The sequence below is a fragment of the Acanthopagrus latus genome, chromosome 7, assembly GCF_904848185.1.
Source record: "Acanthopagrus latus isolate v.2019 chromosome 7, fAcaLat1.1, whole genome shotgun sequence".
Taxonomy (NCBI): domain Eukaryota; kingdom Metazoa; phylum Chordata; class Actinopteri; order Spariformes; family Sparidae; genus Acanthopagrus; species Acanthopagrus latus.
In genome coordinates this window covers 9,873,409-9,893,318 of record NC_051045.1, presented here as the reverse complement: position 1 = coordinate 9,893,318, position 19,910 = coordinate 9,873,409, and the positions used below count along the sequence as shown (strand labels likewise).

General features: G+C 41.7%; 1 protein-coding gene across 5 annotated transcripts in view; it reads left to right on the top strand.

Annotated features, from left to right (window-relative positions):
• LOC119022980 (cadherin-4-like) overlaps positions 1-18,270 on the top strand; it is a 244,394-nt gene extending 226,124 nt beyond the window's left edge. For 4 of the 5 annotated variants that reach the window (XM_037104523.1, XM_037104524.1, XM_037104526.1 and 1 more), the window contains 6 exons: positions 5,506-5,648; positions 9,210-9,449; positions 10,537-10,773; positions 11,973-12,112; positions 12,197-12,361; positions 13,946-18,270. In XM_037104523.1, the coding sequence (XP_036960418.1) occupies positions 5,506-5,648; positions 9,210-9,449; positions 10,537-10,773; positions 11,973-12,112; positions 12,197-12,361; positions 13,946-14,152 (1,132 nt within the window). In that variant the 3' untranslated portion in view covers positions 14,153-18,270. The remainder of the gene's footprint in view (positions 1-5,505; positions 5,649-9,209; positions 9,450-10,536; positions 10,774-11,972; positions 12,113-12,196; positions 12,362-13,945) is intronic. The other variant, XM_037104527.1, reaches the window with a different exon arrangement.
• The last annotated feature ends 1,640 nt before the right edge of the window (positions 18,271-19,910 follow it).

Genomic DNA, 19,910 nt, shown 5'->3' with positions numbered 1-19,910 from the left:
AATTTAAGTGAAGATGAATGCATGACTTTTGGAGTCTTGTCAACAGTATATCGTATTGTAACATAGGAAGTTTTTTAGTTTTACACAAAGCAACAATATATACCTTTCTGGACATGTGTTTGTCCTGACAGACATGTTTGTTAAAAAATAAATACTGATTTCATTCTGTTAGAGGATATTGTGAGTGATATTACTAACAATGGTGTAATATAATATGTTGAAACTAATGTTTTCTGTAATGGTTATGACAGAAAATATCATACTGTTAGAACTCTAGATGAGACTCAACGATCAACTATATTTCTTTTAGAAAATGACATATTGTTGTTTTCAGTAAAGGATCTGAACACATCTTCCACCACTGTGTATAGATTATAGTGAGTGTATTGGTATAATTTACCTTTCAACCCTTAACAGTCCAGCAGCCCATTTCCTCCCCTATCTCTGGGGGATAGATCTAAACAAATTTCCCAGCTAATTTCACAGCAAATGAGAGTAAATTGAGTGTACATTATAATTTAGGAAGACGCCAAAGTCACCAGCTGGGCTCTCTCTCTCTCTCTCTCTCTCTCTCTCTCTCTCTCTCCCTGTTGAATTTACTTTGACCTCTTTGGTTTCTTCCAAGGTTTTCTATGACCTGTGCAAGACTGCAGCACCTTACATCTTGGAATTAAGTTGGCCTTACACAAGCATGCTGTGATCCTGTCACACTCTCCTTAAAACACACACACACACACAAACCAAATCTCCTTCCTCTGCTCTCCCCATACACACAAAGAAACAGGGCTGTAGAGATAGCAAATCCACCACCTCAGTCATTTGGATCCATCTGGATAGGATCACTATCAATCCCCCTGCTTTACACCCTTTCCATAAAAGGTATCTACTCTAGACTGTTATGCAAAGACACTAATCACAGCTCTTCCTGCCGTCTTTTGAATCCTCATTATTCTGGAGGAAATTCATTCTTGCCCATCAACTAAAACCCAACACAGCGTTTGAATCAGCCTATTAAACATTGATTTTCAAATTATTTTTTTTTCCCCACACAACTGATCTCAGTGTGCATAACTCAAAACGTTATCCATCAAATAGTTACCTGGCACGTATATTCACATGAGACCGCCGTTTGTGTTACATGTAATTTATGACGCGTCTTTGCATATGACAAAGAGTTGTATGTCTCGGTAAATGGATGGTGCAGATATATAAAGAGAACAGAGACAAGGACAAGATTTAGAGGTAGCCGTAAAAGTCAAAAGTAAGGTGAAAGAAGACCTTAGGGACAGCTGAGGGAGGCACAGAGGAGCTGAGGACGGTGAGCTCTATCCGGGTCAAGGTTTGAACTTGACAGGTGCTTATCAAAGGAGGGACCGACTGACAGTGTCCTGTTGGGGATGCGAAGGAGGCGATGTGGACAGGAGCAGGGCGAGGGGGGTGGGGGGCGGGGAAGGGGGAGTATAAGGGATCATGCATCACCCGTCAGACACCTGACCAGTAAGGTCGAGGCATGGGACTGGAGACACTAGCATAAATGATTACCCAAACCGCCTTGGCTAAGCTTGAGACATGCATTTTTCATCCTCAGGGTCGGGGGGTTGAAAAATAAATGTCATACCTCTCCCTGCTGCTTGCTAAGATCACTAACCTGCCAAGCCTAATCATACATCCAGCTATGCTCGCACACCAACCAACTCCCAAATGAGAGAAACCTTCACGTAGGGGAGAGCTCGCACGGAAAGGCATTGGAAATAAGACAGGCCCAGGAAGGGATGGTGAAACTTTCACACGAAATATAACAATTTATTCCAAAATAGCACTAGAGTAAACAAGAACTGTTTACCTTTCCAAGAAGGCAAAAAAATTGGCGTAGCACTTCATTAAAAAGTTAGCGATGGGGATTGCCAATTGCCCACAGTAATGTTGTTGACAGTTGGGACTTGTAAACAAAAACACTGTGGGTGCTTTCACAATCATCAGTCTAATGGCCAGAGCAGCCCGATCGTTTACTGAGCGCTATCTGAAAAAGTGAGTGACTGTTTAAAGCCAACCCCATTCTGCCCTTAACTTATCTTGAGATTTCCTTTGGAACAGACCTAACAATGTGGTGGATTGTCTATTCAGTGTGTTGGAAATGAGCTCAGCCACTAAGACCATTCATTCAAGACTTCATTTGCTTCATGTGAGGTTTATTACATCTGCACTAAGGGCTGTTTAGGAGACTTAATTAAAGTGTAGTGTGGTGGACTCTCTGCTTTGTGAACAAACCTTTATGTTATGGCTTTTATCATCAGAGTGCACACAGCCACTGCTATCAGGCAATGTGGCCGCAAAAGAACAGGTTCTGGTGGTATTTTACAACCCATTATGGAGGAAAAAACTCCATTAAAAATCACCACTCTTTATTTCACAGTTTTTTCTGTTCCTGATTTTCAAGCCTAAGTAAATCCAATTACCTTAAAAAACAAATAATCTCACTTCTATTGTTATAGCCATGCAGATCATTTTGGTTATATTTGCTTCCACCCCAACATTGTGGAGGTAAATGTTATTTATTTTGTATTACCCAGATTAAAATGAATAGTTTGACCTTTTTGGAAAAGCACTTTCTTGCTGAATGTGTTAAAAGAAGATCAATGCCACACTTAATGTCTGTACACCAAGTCTGAACTGGAGCCAGAAGTTAAAAGGATATTCCGGTGTAAGTTTAATCCATGGTCTAACACACTGTGACACCGAGTAAAACTCCCCCTCAAAAGATCAAGTTTGCAGACCGCTAGCTTACGTAGTTTTAGCAACCTCAGAAATGACCACACGATAACGGTACATTGCGTTATACGCCTCCACCAACAAACCGCGATCAAAAAGCCACAAATAATGTTCAGAACAGCACCAAACTTCAGCAACAGTACAAACAGGGTCGCAGCACATAGTTCGAGGCATAAAACCTCCACTGGCTTTTCTATTGAAAAGTGAACACAACTCACCACTCTTCTGCAACAGCTTCCTGTTGTGGGGAAGTAGTTCCTCCAAGGCTGACGAACTAACATGTCATATGTTTTATTTATTTTGAAGCGCAAACTTATAACTACCCCCTTTCATCTCTTCATTTACACCTGGGTTTACGCAGGTTTTTTTATCAGCTTGGCTCGGCTTTGATCAAAACATAAAGACCTGGGCGAAAATTCTACCATGCAAAGTTATGACGTCTTATCAACATCGTTATCTCAGCGACACCTCTTAAGCAGTCGATTTTAAATACAACTAGACAGTGAACATAAAGATTCCGCCTATTCAGTCCAACAAGAATTGTGAGTTTGGCCCTGCGCACAGGTTCACACTCTGCCCAAAGACTTTACATTGCCATCACAGATTTTTTAATGGCTTTTCTCAGCTCAAGGAAAGTACCTCCATGAATCACAAATTTATATTACAGTAAAAAGACTCAGTGGAGGAGTTAAGAGCCTTGCTCAAGGGCACTTCAGTGGTGGTAATGAGGGAGGGGCAAGCTCTCGCTTTCACTTTTCCCAACTGCTGCAGTCCAGTGATGTGAACCACACAAGCTTGCTTCTCTATCCTTTAGGCCCCTGTAATTAAACCGTGTTTGCAGTTTGAGTTCCTGTCAACAGTATATCGCACTATCATACAGATCTCTCTTTTGTAGTGGGGAAAATGCTGCAGGGGAATGTTTTTGCTGCAATAATAAATGAATGAGTTATGCAAAATTAGGCATTCCTGAGATGGTGATGCTGAAGCCACCACACTGAGGCTCACACTGTCTCCACAGAAACGTATGTACGTTGTCACATAAATGTGAAATCAATAATTGACTACAATCAGCAACATGTTTTTTGTTTTTTTGTTTTTTTTTTCTAAAACAGAGTTTTTGGTATTTGGGTTACCAGACCTTTTAATTTCCTTCTGCTCAGTAAAAAGTGTTCCAACGTGTCAGCCTTCCACTGTAAAGACAAAAAGAATATTTTTCCCTAAGCCCAGAGAGAGAGAGTCAGCTTGTCATGGCAAAGCCAAGAGAGATGCAGTTGGACAAAGAAGAGCCTTAGGTATCAAGTCAGTCTAATGAGTATAATAAACCCAGATCATACAGCCATGCCGCTTCTTCAGAATGTCACCTCTCTGTGTCTCTCTTTTCCCTCCCACCCATTCCTGAACATTTTCCTCCCTCTTTCATCCCACCCTCCCACTGTGATGGACTCACAGTAGTCCTGGTGGTGATTTCACAGTCAGCCGGTTAGTGGCTGTGGGCTTGGCTACCCTGTGTGAAACCGTCAAGAGTGTGGGAATGTCATCTCTGTGATCCCTTTCCCCGCACTGCGCTACGCCTGGGATCATGCCCACTGCCTGCTGGGAAAATCCCACCTCCCTCACTGCAGGAAAGAGATTATACTCGCTGTCCACCCTTGCTGCCCCCTCCCCCTTAACGCCATCCAACCCGCCAGGCTTTCATTCTCCACCATGTAAGCAGAAATACACATGCAGTATTAAATGGTAATAAACAAGTGGTCTGTATACTGACAGTAAGTACGCTACAATTCAATAGATATAAAAGCAAGGTTAAGGTCAAATCCATTTCAATTTGGATGGATTTAAAAGCTGGAAGTGTATGTCATATAACAACATGGCCGTGTTGCCCAAACTGACATTCAGTAAATGAAACCAGGGTGATGGTGAAACCTTGTTGTGTAAGCTCAATATGTCACATGTCCACCACTGATGTCTTGCACACAAGAAAGTGAGATTGCAGCCAAGAGAGGTGTCAGTTGATGAACTCTGAGACAAGGATGAGAAGATACAGACAGTGATAAGAAAATGTATGAATACAAAATCATGGCAAGATGAGGTGAGGCGGCGCGGGTCAAGAGAGATCAGATAGAATTGAACGCGTGGAACAAGTCGGAAAGCTACAAAAGCCAGAGAAACAAGAACAGTTAGATCAGAGCAAGATTGGGATTCAATCCTGGAGATGATCCCCTGTTGCTTCCATGCTCTTTATCCCAGGGGAATGTTGCCACCTGCTACCCCATCCAGTTTCCTGTTTGATGATCCTATCATACTGTCTTCACCCTGTACACAGCTTCCACCTATACACACAGGAACATTTGTAAACATACAAGCACCAAAGCATGCATGTATATAAGCCCTTCAGGCGGTTTAGCCTTCCTCAGCATAAGCAAACACTTCCTTGAATATGTGCGGCAAACACATGAACCGGCAGTTGCAGCAGTGCTTAACTAGGGAGGTAATTGACTTCAGTGCCTGGTACACAGGAGTGAAAAATGAGGTGAAATTGACTGTAGGCTGCAGGCTCTAGAGGAAAAGTCAATGAAGAATTAAACTGTGTGAAGGTCAGGCTGTTGTGATTTTGTGAGTGTGTGTATGTGCTGGCAATTTCTGTATGCACAGACGCAAGGGAAAATTCACAAGTGTTTGTAAACAGGGGTACGCCAGCACTAACCTCTCTATCGATCCGTCTTTGTGTGTCTTTAGGTATTCAAAGCTGAACGACCCCGCAGACTGGTTGTCCATCAACAGGACCAATGGACAGATCATCACCACAGCAATGCTCGACCGGGAGTCTATCTATGTCAAAAACAATATATACGAAGCCACATTCCTGGCGACAGATAACGGTAAGAGTCATGAATTCGAGCGATCAAAAGTACCTCTACAAAATGTGAATACAGTATATTTAAAATGGAAAGAGATGAAAACAAACAAACAAACTAAAAGAATTCCCATCATTATGTCGAACGGAGTATAAGACATCCTAGAAATCACACTGAAACCTGCTCTCAGTCATTTTTAAAACAGTTTCACTTTGTCTATGTCATGTATGTGTCTTATACTTGAGGTTTATGACCAGAGGGTCAGAAACCAGCTGCCGACATGTGGGTGGTCTGAGTTATTGACTGCAGCTCTTCAAACATAGTCGAAGTGTCCTTGAGCAAGACGCTCGCTGATGATTCCAGTGCACCTGTGAATGAATGCATGGAATGTTGATGTGTAGGTGAATACAGTTTACAGTGAAAAATATCAGAAATGTAGTTTACTTTTTGATGAAAATGAAGACATTTGTGTGGATTTAGAGGGATATAAGGACATGAAAGCTCTGCGGCGTTCAAGTGCGGTGCAGCTGGGTAAGAGTTAGAGAAAAATCCTGGATTCACACAACTGGTCACACTCTTGATCCTCTCCTCCTTCTTATCTTCTATCCATGACTGCCTTCCTCTTCCCTTTCTCACAATGCCGCATATATATTTGTTCTGCTTCAACTTTAACTGAGCCAAAACTCAATCACAGCAAACAAATAAGTTCCCTTTTTCTCAAGTTGAAGTGAGTGCTTTTGCTAAAGTAAAAAGGAAATGCTTTTCTCCCCCTCCCAAATTGCCTTATCTGTGACGTGCAGAGCACTGGTGTGTTTACCTTAAGTTAAGCTGGCTTTGAAACAGTGGTGTTTTTATAGGTGTGAGCATGCGTGAAGAATGCTCTCATTTCAAACACATTCATATCATGTGCATATGTGTGCTTTGCTGTATGTTTGTTCTTTGCTGATTGACAGTGTCAGACACCATGATGTGTAACATGCTGTGATGATGATGGGAAGTAAGAGGAAGCAGGATTACAGGGTGACTCACTCCTGTTGTTTGGACTTCACAAACATCTCATTTACTCCCCTGTTTTCTCTCCCCGTTATTTCCTGGAATTCTTTATAATTTACCTATTTCCTTCAAGAACCTATAGGCCCTTTAGAAACGGTTGTTCACCTGACCGCTGTAAGGTTTGGATGATACTGGTGTGTGTGTTTGTGTGTGTACATCAGTCTGACTGTTTGGGTGTTGCTGGAGTGTCAGCCATCATAACATGAGAGGGATTATGGTAAGAAGTACTATGAGACAGTAAGGATAGTAGTCTGGGACATGGAGAGGTGGTGACAGCATGGTGAGAAGTACACTTGTATTTCCCCCAGATTTCATGCCGCCCCCCTGACACTATCTGACTGCCTAAGACCCTTCTGACACACACCTTTGGTATTGTTTATGTGCTCTTCAAAGAGCATATGGTCGGCTTGCTACAAGTCTTTTCACCATGCCTCACATCTCTGAGTTAATACAAATCCTTTTGAGGAATTTACACAAACATAATTATTTATTTAGCTGGTTAAAATCCACATAATTCTCCTATCAGCTGTGGCAAGCTGCTTCCACATGTCCCCCATACATGGGTAGGATTAACAAACCAACAGAATGGGAAAGCTTCTGTGTGTGTGTGTGTGTGTGTGTGTGTGTGTGTGTGTGTGTGTGTGTGTGAGAGAGAGAGAGAGAGAGAGAGAGAGAGAGAGAGAGAGACACGAACGTGTTTAAGAACCACATGTGTTTATGTTCCAGGATACAGTGTGTTGAATTTGCATTTTATACTGTGTATGCACATAAATGATGTGCTATAAAATAATGTTTTGATAGTGTTAATCAAGTGAAATGTTCCTTTAAATACCTTGTAAATGTGCTGTGTGTTAATAACAACGGCATCTGATTTAATTGACTTCCTGAGCAGTTGGGGCTATGTGGGCCCTACAGTGGTCCATGTGTCGACTGGTGTATTGATGCTGCAAAAAGCGAATGATGAAAACGCTTAAAATATTCAGAATCAATATGCGTCGATATGTCAGATGTCAGTCTGTATCATATATTTTCTACAACACTACTCCAGGCTATAAAACCTGGAGTAGTGTAACCTTTTTTCTGAAAGGTTGTGGTGTAGCTCCAGTGCTACATCCATCATTGATCACTTGATAAGTCAATCATTTGAACTTTTGAACCAGTCAGACAAAGTGTTGACAGACTCACACTGTGTCTCACTCTTCTTGTGGCAAATGTCTTGCTCTGTTGCCATGTTTAATTGGCAGATCTGTCAGCTTTGCATAAATCTTGGTAAATTACATCGCCCTTATCTCGTCCCAGAGATGGCCCCTGGGGTCGCTTGATTCCATCCAGTGGCGAAGCCAGTGGAGCATGCCGGGGAAATGACTCGTAATTGGAGGCTGCTAAGGGTCGTCACCCCCTGACACACACTCAATAAACAGCCCTGAGCTTCATACAGCTAAGCTCTTTTTTTCATCAGATTTCTCTGTGCCACATTTTCATACCACACATACACATTCAACCAGTCTTCTCCCCGCTCTGATTGTTTAAAGCTTCTATTATTTACTCTCAATTCTCAAAAAATGCTGCTGCTGATAGTCTGTTGCTCTGTTTAGTCAATGCAGCTTGTGTGTGTGTGTGTGTGTGTGTGTGTGTGTGTGTGTGTGTGTGTGTGTGTGTGTGTGTGTGTGTGTGTGTTTCTGTGCGTCTGTGCGTGCATGCGTGCGTGCATCAGGGCACATTATTGCACTCCAAGGCTGACAGGATAGTAGTGACCCTGCTGTGGGGATGGCTGCCTACAATAGGGTCAGAACAAATTTGTCCCATTGTCTTGACAGTTTTTACTCAGACTTATAACATGGACTGTCTACAATCGATTTAATAATATAAGTGCGGTTAATGTTAATAATGGAGTTAATAAATGAACATTCTACAGAGATAGGAGTACAATAGGCACATAAGCATAATGTATGTGCATTAGCAAGTGTATTTATTGTTAGAATGGAGGACTGTATGCACCATGATGAATATGCCCTGCTCACCTTTCAGAAATGCACTGCCAGTATTGCAGGCAGAAGTGCCTTTATCTAGAAAATCATAGATAGCTCTCCTAGCACTGTGTAAATACACACAGACAAGGACTTGTTTGATTGTGTTACAATCATCATTATTGTACCCAAGCCCTCTCTAGGTGATTGGATGTGCTCTGCCTGCATCTGGATCTGCTCTGATGCGTTTGATTTGACTGTAAGGCTAAAAGAGGAGTTTAAAAGCATAACTGTCAGAAGTATTTTTGTCACGGCCAGAAAATTATCCCCCAGCTATACAGCACCCCTACCTCAAACATCACCATTGTGAATAAAGAGTGCTCCTTTCACCTCTTCTCTTTTCTGCTTTGTCTCTCTTTTTTCCCCTTTCATTATTTGCCTCACCTCTGTCGGCCTTCAACTCCTGTCCCACTTCCCTCTCAGTCGTCCCTTTCAGTGCACACATCTCTTGTCATCTCTTTTTCTCATCATGATGCTATTTTCTCTTCCCTCTCTCTGCTTCCAGGCTCTCCAGCAGCCAGCGGCACAGGCACACTGCAGATCTATCTGATAGATATTAACGACAACTCCCCAGCGCTCATACCCAAAGAGTCTCAGATCTGTGAGCGGATGAACAGAAACGTCAATGGTGTCAACATCACCGCAGCTGATGCCGACACGGACCCCAACGCTGGACCCTTCGTGTTTGAGCTGCCAAACTTTCCCACCAGCATTCGACGCAACTGGACGATTTCTCGGATCAGTGGTGAGGAGGTGTCCGCATAAAACAATAGCACTAGAGAACGTAATAATGAATGATTTGACAGTGCAACTATATGAACATATAGTAAAAAATGCTGAGGAATTAGTCCACCAATCATAATTATAATATTATTATAAATACAAAATCTCATCGGATGCTTAATTATAAATCTTTGGTTTAAAGTAACTACAGTATGTGTCAAGTAGTGACCAGTGCCTTTAATTACCTTAAATGCTGAACAGGCCTCATTTGAAGAGGACTTCTATAAGAGGAAGGCCTTCATTTCTAATTACCTCTGTTTGACTAGTATAATCTGTCAAATTCTAGTGCAAAGCCTCATTTTGATCCAATGGCTCACTTGTAAACTTTCTCTTGCATTTTCGCAAAAAAACGTCAGCAAAATGTGTCTCTGTAGACATTTTAGGTGAAAAACAATCATGCAGTTGCTGAATCTACTTTTGTTTTGTCTTTACAGTCTTTAGTTTTAATTGTGTTTCAGGAGATTCCAGAGGCGTTGCATCACGTCAGACACCACTGTTTTGCATAAAGTTGCCAGAATTCAACTTTATGCAAATGAGGAGTGAGCAACATGACTCTCCGTCTCTGGAAAACATGACACTCAGCTACCATAACACATTGCATGGTTTCAAGCGTAGACAATAAATGGGCTGTGTGAAAACGGCGTTCCTGTGGATACGAACCATCACTGCATTAGGCTGTCAAATTATAAGATTTCTACAGCTTCTGTTGACAGAGGTCAACAAGGCTTTTATTTTGTAATATTTGCCGGAAGGTCTTGTGTGAAATACGGCGGTTGCAATTTAGCTACTGCCATCTTGTGATTCTTGTATGTTATTTTAAAAATACAATTTGGCTAACACATTGACACACCTGCAATGTCTGAAATTGGAAAATAGCACTTAAAATGAGTAATCCAGATCAAACATAGATCATATTATTGATTTATTTAATTGAAAGTATAGAAACTTACTGTTAAGTTGGTAGTAACATAGTGTGACAGCTATCAGTGGTATTAACAAATGTAATGATTAGTTGCATTTAGTAACTCTGATTTCTTCAATCTACACAGGTGATTACGCCCGTCTAGGCCTGCGGTACCAGGTGTATTTAGAGCCCGGGGTGTATGAAGTCCCTGTGATTGTTTCGGACTCGGGGAACCCTCCGTTGTCGAACAGGTCGGTCATCAAAGTGAAGGTGTGTCCCTGTGATGAAAACGGAGACTGCACCACTCTCGGGGCCGTGGCAGCCGCCGGCCTGGGAACTGGTGCCATCATCTCCATCCTCATCTGCATCATCATACTCCTCAGTGAGTATCAGCTGTTTACATCGCATTAACACACTGATATCTCACTAGTCCCACGCCGACATACATATACTGTATTCAGCACAAAAAGTTTGAGCTGCCTGTGATTGACTTTGATTTGACTTTCTGTCAGAAAAGTTCATTTCAGGGTGCCTTCATCAAACTTTCAACAGACTGTAATACAACAACATGAACAGTAGTTTGTATAATGGATTAATGCCTCAGCTGCTAGAATTCTCTCCAGCATCTCTTGACAAGGAATTTTCTGTCATCTCCTCCTGGTAGGGTATATTTCTGCTGCTCTCTGTCCTGACAGTGATTCATGCCGCTGGCTTGCTTTGTTGCTGAGGGTTGCATAGTTCACACATGTAGACCAGTCCTATAAACAAATGACCTGAAGCTGAAGGACTTTTTCAGCATTTTTGAAATGTTATATTGTGCATAAATTATTCATACTTTTCATTATTAATACTACGACCAACACAAGTTTCCTTTGTCTATTTGAATGCTTACGCAACCTAGAAGAGCACATCAAGTTTTAAAATATATCTTTCAGGAAGACAAATCACACATAGGGAGGATATGTAAAAGGCAGAAATATGTCAATGACTACAGGGTGGATTTCTGTGAAATCTTATACAGGCATCTGGGGTAAAAGAGAACAAATTCTATTGCGTTGGTAAAGCTCTAACTGTTGCTCTAGAGCTACCAGCAGGTCAAAGTTTTCTCTAGAAATGTCTTAACATCCTCTAGATGGGGTGGCATTAACTTTTGTACCAATATTCAGGATCCTCTGAGGATAAATCCTGCTGACACTGGAGAATCCCTCACATTTCACGTTGTACCACCACAAGGTGTAAAGTTGCGTTTTGTGAAATTGTGTACAGATATTCAGGGTTACCAGAGGTTAAATTCTACTGAGGTTGGTGAACCTCTCACCATTCCTCAACTAAGATGATGAACTTGGTAAACATTGAAGTTCAGCATGTTAGCATTCTCGCTGTGATCATGTTAGCATATTGACTTTAGTATTTCTCTGAAAGCACAGCCTTACAGAGATGCTACATTGCTACAGCCTATTCCTAAAGACAAGGGCATGGTCTTTTCTGATTGTCTGTATTGTGTTTTTTTTTTTGTTTTTTTTTTAATGCAGATTATTGTGCAAACCTAGAACTTCATCATGTCCGTGTGTGTCTGTACAGGCATGGTGCTGTTGTTTGTGGTGTGGATCAAGCGCAGAGAGAAGGAAAGACAGACCAAGCAGCTGCTTATTGACCCTGAAGATGACGTCAGAGACAACATCCTCAAATACGATGAAGAAGGAGGAGGAGAAGAGGACCAGGTGAGATCCTATGAGACGTACAACCATACACACATGCTTTCTACGTATGCATACTTACATCTGTGTGTCCCTATGGCTGCACAGGACTACGACCTGAGCCAGCTACAGCAGCCTGACTCCTTGGAGCACATCATGAGCAAGCCACCTGGTGTCCGCAGGGTGGACGAACGTCCCATCATCCCCGAGTCCCAGTACCCAATCAGAGCTGTGGTGCCCCATCCTGGAGACATCGGGGACTTCATCCACGAGGTGAGTTTACACTCACACAACAGACACATGCGCTATATCTCAAGAGCTCAACTGTCATTAGATTGTTTCTCCGAACCAGTGAGCTGGCCTCTCACTTTCACTTTCCATCGATTTGACATTTAATGTGATTACTTGTTTCTGGATGCCATTCAATATGTAAACTCCAGTATACAAACAACATGGAGTTTTGTTTTACTTTATAGCTGCTCTCTCTCGTGCCAGCTTTATACACACACATACACACACACACACACACTGACTGTCTCAGACACAACTCCAGTGTTGGCACAGTGATGCGGGGAAATGCTGATTGACAGACTCGTGACAACACGTTCACACTCGAGAGGTGTTGGCAGCTGTTCAGCTTTGATCCATCCAGCTTCGACTCTCTCTCTCTCTCTCTCTCTCTCTCTCTCTCTCACACACACACACACACACACACACACACACACACACACACACACACTCACCTGATCTCGCTCCAGCAGTCTGGTAAAACACAGACACAGCAAACACATGGTGTTCCTGCCATGCATTGTACCCCTGGGGGTTGAGGCTTTTTAGGTTTCCATCCGTTGCGCGTCTGTACTTCAGTGAAGTGGATGAAGTCTATTCTTCTCACCTGCTTCACCTTCAGGGTCAACGGTCCTCATTTGTCATTCTAGGAAGCAAGTGCAGGTCTAAGTACTGCCAGATCTTATTCACTATAACATAAGATATAACAATAACACAATATTAATGAATATGGTTTGGTCATATATGATTATTCTGGCCAATTCATCCTGATTTATGTATGTATAACAGGATATAACAGGATATATATGGAAACACTGTTATTTATGCTGAAGAGTACACAGAGATGTTTTTGAGATGTGTGTGCTTGTGTGTGACAGGCTGGTGTTGTGTTGTGTTTACCGTCTCTCTTCTGTTTTTCATTTCTTCTCTTGCAAACAGATCCTGATTTAAATGACTACGGGATTTAATAAAGGTTAAAATAATTTAGGCTGACTGAGCTTTACCATAGCAACTTGCACCTTAATCAGCCATTTATGCTGACACATCTCCATAAAGATATGCATAATCTACATTTTAAATAGGCTATTTGTGCTATTTATTCAAAGTTTACTCACTGAATATTGCATTTTAAAACTTAAAAAGTATAGTGACAAAAAACAGAGACGTGTGGTGTAGATGACAGTGAAAAGGCATTGGTCTAAAAAATGGATAGAAATGTTTTATGTTTTCGGTTACATACATACTCAGAAGGAACTGGACTTACATCAAAGCAGTCACTACTACACTACCACTGAAGTGAGCAAACCCAGTGGGTCCAGGATTTTGCTTTAGCTACAAACCAGGTTTGTTTAGAAGACTTTAATTCTTTAGGTTGTAATCATGGGAAAAGATCCAGAGTTTGTAGCGCTAAATCCATATGAGGACTCAGGTCAGGATACCACTGCCTCTTCAATTTTGACCTTTCTTTTTTGAGTCCCACTCATAATCGGTGGAGTTCACTGATCAGCAGCCTCTTCACTGCAGGCGTGTGAGTACTGACCACCACCTCCTCCTTTTTTTCCTGTGTAGGGTCTGCGAGCAGCAGACAACGACCCCACAGCTCCTCCGTATGACTCCCTGTTGGTGTTTGACTATGAGGGCAGCGGCTCTACCGCCGGCTCCGTCAGCTCCCTTAACTCCTCCAGCACGGGGGACCAGGACTATGACTACCTCAACGACTGGGGTCCCCGCTTCAAGAAGCTGGCCGACATGTACGGAGGAGGGGATGACGATTAAATCTGCCCGGTCACACATGCACACACACCACACACCCTCGTCCCGTCAGCTGGCCTGCCATGCTCTGTCCCTCTAACACATGGGGCTGTTACACCCTATTGAACACAAGTTAACATGTTCACACTGACCAACTGACTGACCAACCAACCAACCAATCAAATAAGCCACCACAGAGGACTGGTGCCGTGAGTCAGTTTCGGGTGCTCTTCTCAACCGTCTCCTGCTCTAAGCCTGTCTAAGACTGAAACTGAAGCTCTGAAATGCAGGCTTCTCATAGTTTGTATTCAAACTCTTGTGTTTTTTGTTTCATTTTATGCTGATGTAGGTTTTAGTTTTTTAAGAGTCAGATTATGTTTTTCATTTTGTTTGTGTAGCTTTTTTTTTTTTTTGTCCCCACTCCCGTCCGATTCGAGCCTTTCCTTTTATTCCTGAGGCGTTTCACTTTTCCCTCGCTGTCAGCCCCTGCCTGCCCGTCTGCAGAAGCTTTAGGTTGAGCAGCTTGCTTTGTCTGAAGGGAACTGAAGGAAAAATAGAAGAAGAAGAAGAAGAAGAAGAAGAACACAGATATGAAAGTCCTTCTTGCACGGAGGGCCCTGGTTTATTCTTTCTTGAACTTGAATTACTTAGAACAGAAGCACTGTTGTTTAAAAAGTGCCTTCAGTGGTGCGTATTTTAGCAGACTCCCGCTAACTCAGGATTGGTTGCCATTTTTCGGGCTTAAATGCCCCCATATGACCCCAGACCCTTTAACTCCCCTTGTCATTTCTCTGGTCCTGCAGGGCTGTGGTGGCAGGAGATGTCAGCGCTGGTTTCAGAGGAGCATTTGCTGGCTTACGAGGGCGCTTTACGTAGACGTACTGTACATAGGCCTCCAGTGTGTCTGTGAGTAATGAACAAACCATTCAAGTCAGGCACATCTGTGCTCCTAGATCACAGCCAACCACAGTGTGATTACTGTAATCACAAAAAAAACACATTAAGGGACTGTCATAGAGAACAAATGCATTGTGTGTCTGTGTTTATCGTGGCTTCAATAGCAGCTGTGTTTGTTTTGAGTGCTTAGTATTTGCACCTGAAACTCGATAAAGCTTGTCATGAAATTTTGAAGATGGACAAGTCACATGTGTTACCTCTGTAATGTTACTGTATATGAAGTTCAAAATGAGCAGTTATTTAAGGAGACTTTGCCTTTTAAGATGATTTAAGGTTTGCATGTTTATCCCTTCACCCAAAGGTAATTAACATGGCACCGGTTATTGTGTGGTAAATGTGTCAAAGAAAACTATTTAAACTGTACAAACATGAGGGGAATGAAAAAACAGGATTTGCTTCAAATAGCTTTTGATAGCATTACATACAGAGTTGTGAGCTCCATTCTGAATCCCTTTCTTCTCATTTTTTTTTTTTTTTTTTTTGTTGCCTTTTGTTGTCTCAGTAAACTTTTAATATACAAACTTTGGTGCCGGTCCCTGTCACAGAAACTTGGGGGAACTGAGCCTCAGCCAGGGATTTAGCGCCTTCACAATCTGTCTCTCTTCAGGCAGCGTTTCATTCATCTGAAATTTTCTCCTGAAATTTTTGGCTGCGAGTTCAAGAGGTTTTTGAAAAAGAAGTTGGAGGAAGGGAAAGTCTGGTATGAAGTTGTGCACTTTATCAAAGTGGACTTGCAAAACTAAAGCTTAAGTAATAACGCTTTATGAGACAGACATTTTTAAAAGACAGTTTTGTTGTGACTTAATGAAAAAGCAGCACGACCCATGGGCTTGTGTGATCATATATCAGCCCCCCACCCCCATGTAGAGAACAGGAGAAAAAAGAGGTTTAGACTTTAATATTAAATTATTTAAATATGCAAAACATTTCACAGAGGAACCAGGGAGATGGTGGTGGATGATAGAAAGGTTTAATCATTCCTTATCTTCTGAGTGCCCATTGAAGCACTCCTCAGTTGTCGTCAGTTTCAACTTGATGTGGCCTGAGCAGATTTTTCTATTAATTATGAATATGATGAATGCTTGGAGGAAATCTCAGAAACGACACTGTTCTTCAGATGATGTGACGAGAAAGGATCCTCCACTCCTTTTTCTTGTTTTTTTTCTCCTGCTGCCACCGTTTCCTCACCTGCTCACGCTTCATATAAAATTATCATTAGGTTTCACAAACGATGATAAAAATTGCTCAGAGTGGGTGGAAGACATGAATAGTAATAATAAATATTGCCTGTTAGTGCAATTGTTTATTATGCCATAACAAAGAAATAAAGACAAGAGTTTGATGTGACTATAAAAAAATGCAAAGGAAGGTCATGGGATAATAAATAAGGTAAACAGGGTAGGAATCTTTTGATTTACATAAATATATAAAGGGGTGATTTTTCAGGATAGCTGTCAGCTTAGTGTGGAAACAGAGTCAACATGAGAAAAAGCAGTAGTTTCCACAGCCTGCTACTGGATAATCTCTTTTTCTATCCAACGTTTTCTCAGCCTACAGAATATCTTCACAAAATAAACACAGCTGTTACTTTTCTCCTATTTGTGATTATTTCTGACATATAAATGTTGTATATACGGAACATTTTTATACATTTGGTAACATGATTTGTCTGTTTCTGTGTGCATTTTGCTTTCACTCTGGTTTTGTTACAAACGAATACCTGGCAATGTATATTTCACCACAGAAAGCCATGTGCATTTAAAAGAATCCGTGCGATTCTATATGAGCTTACAGCCATACTCATGTCGCTGTTTGTTATTAGTTTCATCACGGTGAAAAAGGTTCCACTTCAGACCTACTTGTACAGTCTTACACTAGCACACACTCACTCCTCTTGGCCTTACTGTATATATGTGAGTGTTCTATATTATATGAGCCCTTTCAGCATTGTTCTAATTCAGCTGCAGGGCTTCAACATTGCCGAAGGCCATCCAGCATCCAGAAAACTAAAGACATGTCATTAAACGCCCGTGCGCTCCTATCACAATGGATTCAGGGCCAAACATAGCAGGAGGCCCCCACACATACATACACACACACACACGCACACACACACACACACACACACACGTACACACACACACACACTTCACACAAGGTAACTGACTTTATAACTGTGTCATACATGAATACATACATGGCACAACGCCATAATGATACTGAATGTCATCAATGACTCGTAATGACACATGGCAGCAAATCAGAGGAATATGACCTGTGATTTAAATGCAAATTTGTGAGGGAAAGTGAAGGGAAATTGATCATTACTTGTTATGTACTTGGTCCACTTGTCTTATTGACGGTCCCTTGCTAAAGTAAGGGGAGAATTAGCAAATGATAGAATGAAGGGAGAACTATTGCACTGCTGTAGTCCACCCCTGTCTTCTGGCTGTGCCAACAACGTCTCCTCTGCCTCTCTGACTTGTGTTAGTCAAAGGACACTTGGTCTCAAACGGGACACTGCCTGACCGAGGACACACACATGACGGGAGGCTCCAGCAGAAGCCACTTTTTTTTTGCTCTGCTATACGGCCAGAACTACAAAGACAGGCAGCAGTGTGTCATACAAGTTGGCCCAACACTGCTGAAGTCCAAGTGTACATAATGTAGTATTTGCTTGAAGCTAAACAGACCAAGTTAGGCAAACTGTAACTGTACAATTGGAGCTTTTTGCATGTGTCTTTTTATAATGGACAGATGAGTTCTATTACAGTAACCATACAACAATTTAAAACGTGTCGCAGCCCGCATGACCGAGGTTGCAGTCCAGAAGTGATTCTGGTGTACCATACTCACATAGTTTCAAACGGAAGAGAAAAAAAGCTGAAAAAATAATTGCACAGTTATTGAGTCAGAAGACTTTTTTTGTAAATTGTCAACAGCACAAATATTTTGTATTGTTGTTTGTACCACTTTGTAAGAAAAAGAAAAGAAAAAGAACCAAAAAAAAAGGGAAGGAGTCTGTTGTTTCAAGCGTGTGTTTATAGTGCCACTGCAATCTTGGTTTCCAAATACAGTACAGTAAATGCGCAGCCTTGCAGATCAACCTTGTAATATAGACGCTGAGCTGGAGACTCCCTGTCAGCATCATGTGTTATAAATAAAATTTCCCCTCCTTGTAAGAACACTGCCTCCTGTCTTTTCCTTGTGATTTTTGCAAGCGATGCATTTCCTCACACTTGTGTTATTTTTAAACTTGTCTTGTCTAAACGTGTCTTGTAAAACCAGAAATTACCTCAGTCAATATTTTTTCAAAAAACCCCAAAACCTGTTCATTATTAAGCCATGACAGATTTTAAAAAGGGCCTAACAATAAAACACTTAACGCTTAACTCCCATCATACAGACAACCTGAAACATGTTCCGTGTGCCAGCTACTACATATAGAGTATACTTTGATGCAAGACACTAATTCCTACAGTGTATATACTGTAGAGCACCACTTGACTTCATAAAGTCAACATACAAACTGGATTATACCGTAAGAGGACTCGACTCTTCTCAGGGGAGAGAGATTAAGAAAACGGCATGAATTTCCACCGAATCAAACGGACACACATTTCTTCCAAGTTTGTATTTGTTCAGTGAACAACATAAAGAAACACCATTAACAGGCAAAAGCAGTCCATATATCAACCAGCTAGTCAATCAGTTTTTATTGTATAGTGCCAGTTCACAACAAAAGTCATCTTGTGACGCTTTTCAAATTGAGCAGTTCCAGAGCACCATACTCCTTGATCAATTTAATTACAGAGACCCGACATTTCCCCCTTTCAGCAAGCGCTTGTTGACAGTAGTGAGAAAAAAAGGCCTTTTAACAGGCAGAAACCTCAGAGCACAACTGGACTCAATGGTGGGTGGTCTGCCTCGAGCGGTTAAGTTGAGAGAGAAGGAGAGGGAGGGAGGGAGGGAGGAGGAGCAGCTGTGGGAGAGACGGAACCAGGAAAACAGCCACAAGCTTTACTAAGTGAGATATGTATAATTGTATGATACTTAAAGAAGAATAAGAATAATAATCCATACATGCATTTAAAGAGAGACAAATATATGGTGCACACTTGCATGCTGGCATTCATTGAGAGTTGCAAGTCACCATGGCAGCGTGCTAATTGAATACAGCGTGTTCCTCACGCATTAACTGTCCCTCCACCCCACTGCATTAAAGGACACCGTCATGTAATTCAGGAAACGTTGCCGCAAAGTTAAAAATGAAAACAGGTTTTTTTTTAAAGCAATGACGTGCCTCTCTTTGCACTGGTTTAATGTGCGGATGATTGAGTTTCATACCTCAAATTAGTTTTAGTGCCAGCCCTGAACAAACATGAGCTAAAATCATCAAGACAATTAAGGCTGTTCATTTGTCAGCCGTTTCCGACAGGGCGGTCTTCCAAGGTGGGGGTAATGAAGTCTTTCTCAGCCGAGGCAGATGAAACACAGTGACAGATCTAGTCAGAAATAGAAACGTAAATATGTGCAATTCATTTCCTTTTCTCCTCCTTCCTCTCTGTCACTTTAATGACCATCCATATTTCGCTGTTGTGCTCCAAATGTTTTGCTACGCAGCTGTTTAAGACCAGACACAACAATAAAATGATGATTCTGTCCTTCTCCTGTTGCATTGCATTCTTCTCTGTGCCTCATTCGGAATTCGGAAAAAAAGGGTTTTCTAAATGGTCAAGTAAATGTCATGTAATTAAAAGGGTTTATATTTACCAGTCATTGGATTTGTGCTGCTAGGAAACAGCAAAAATGTCTGAAAAAGGCA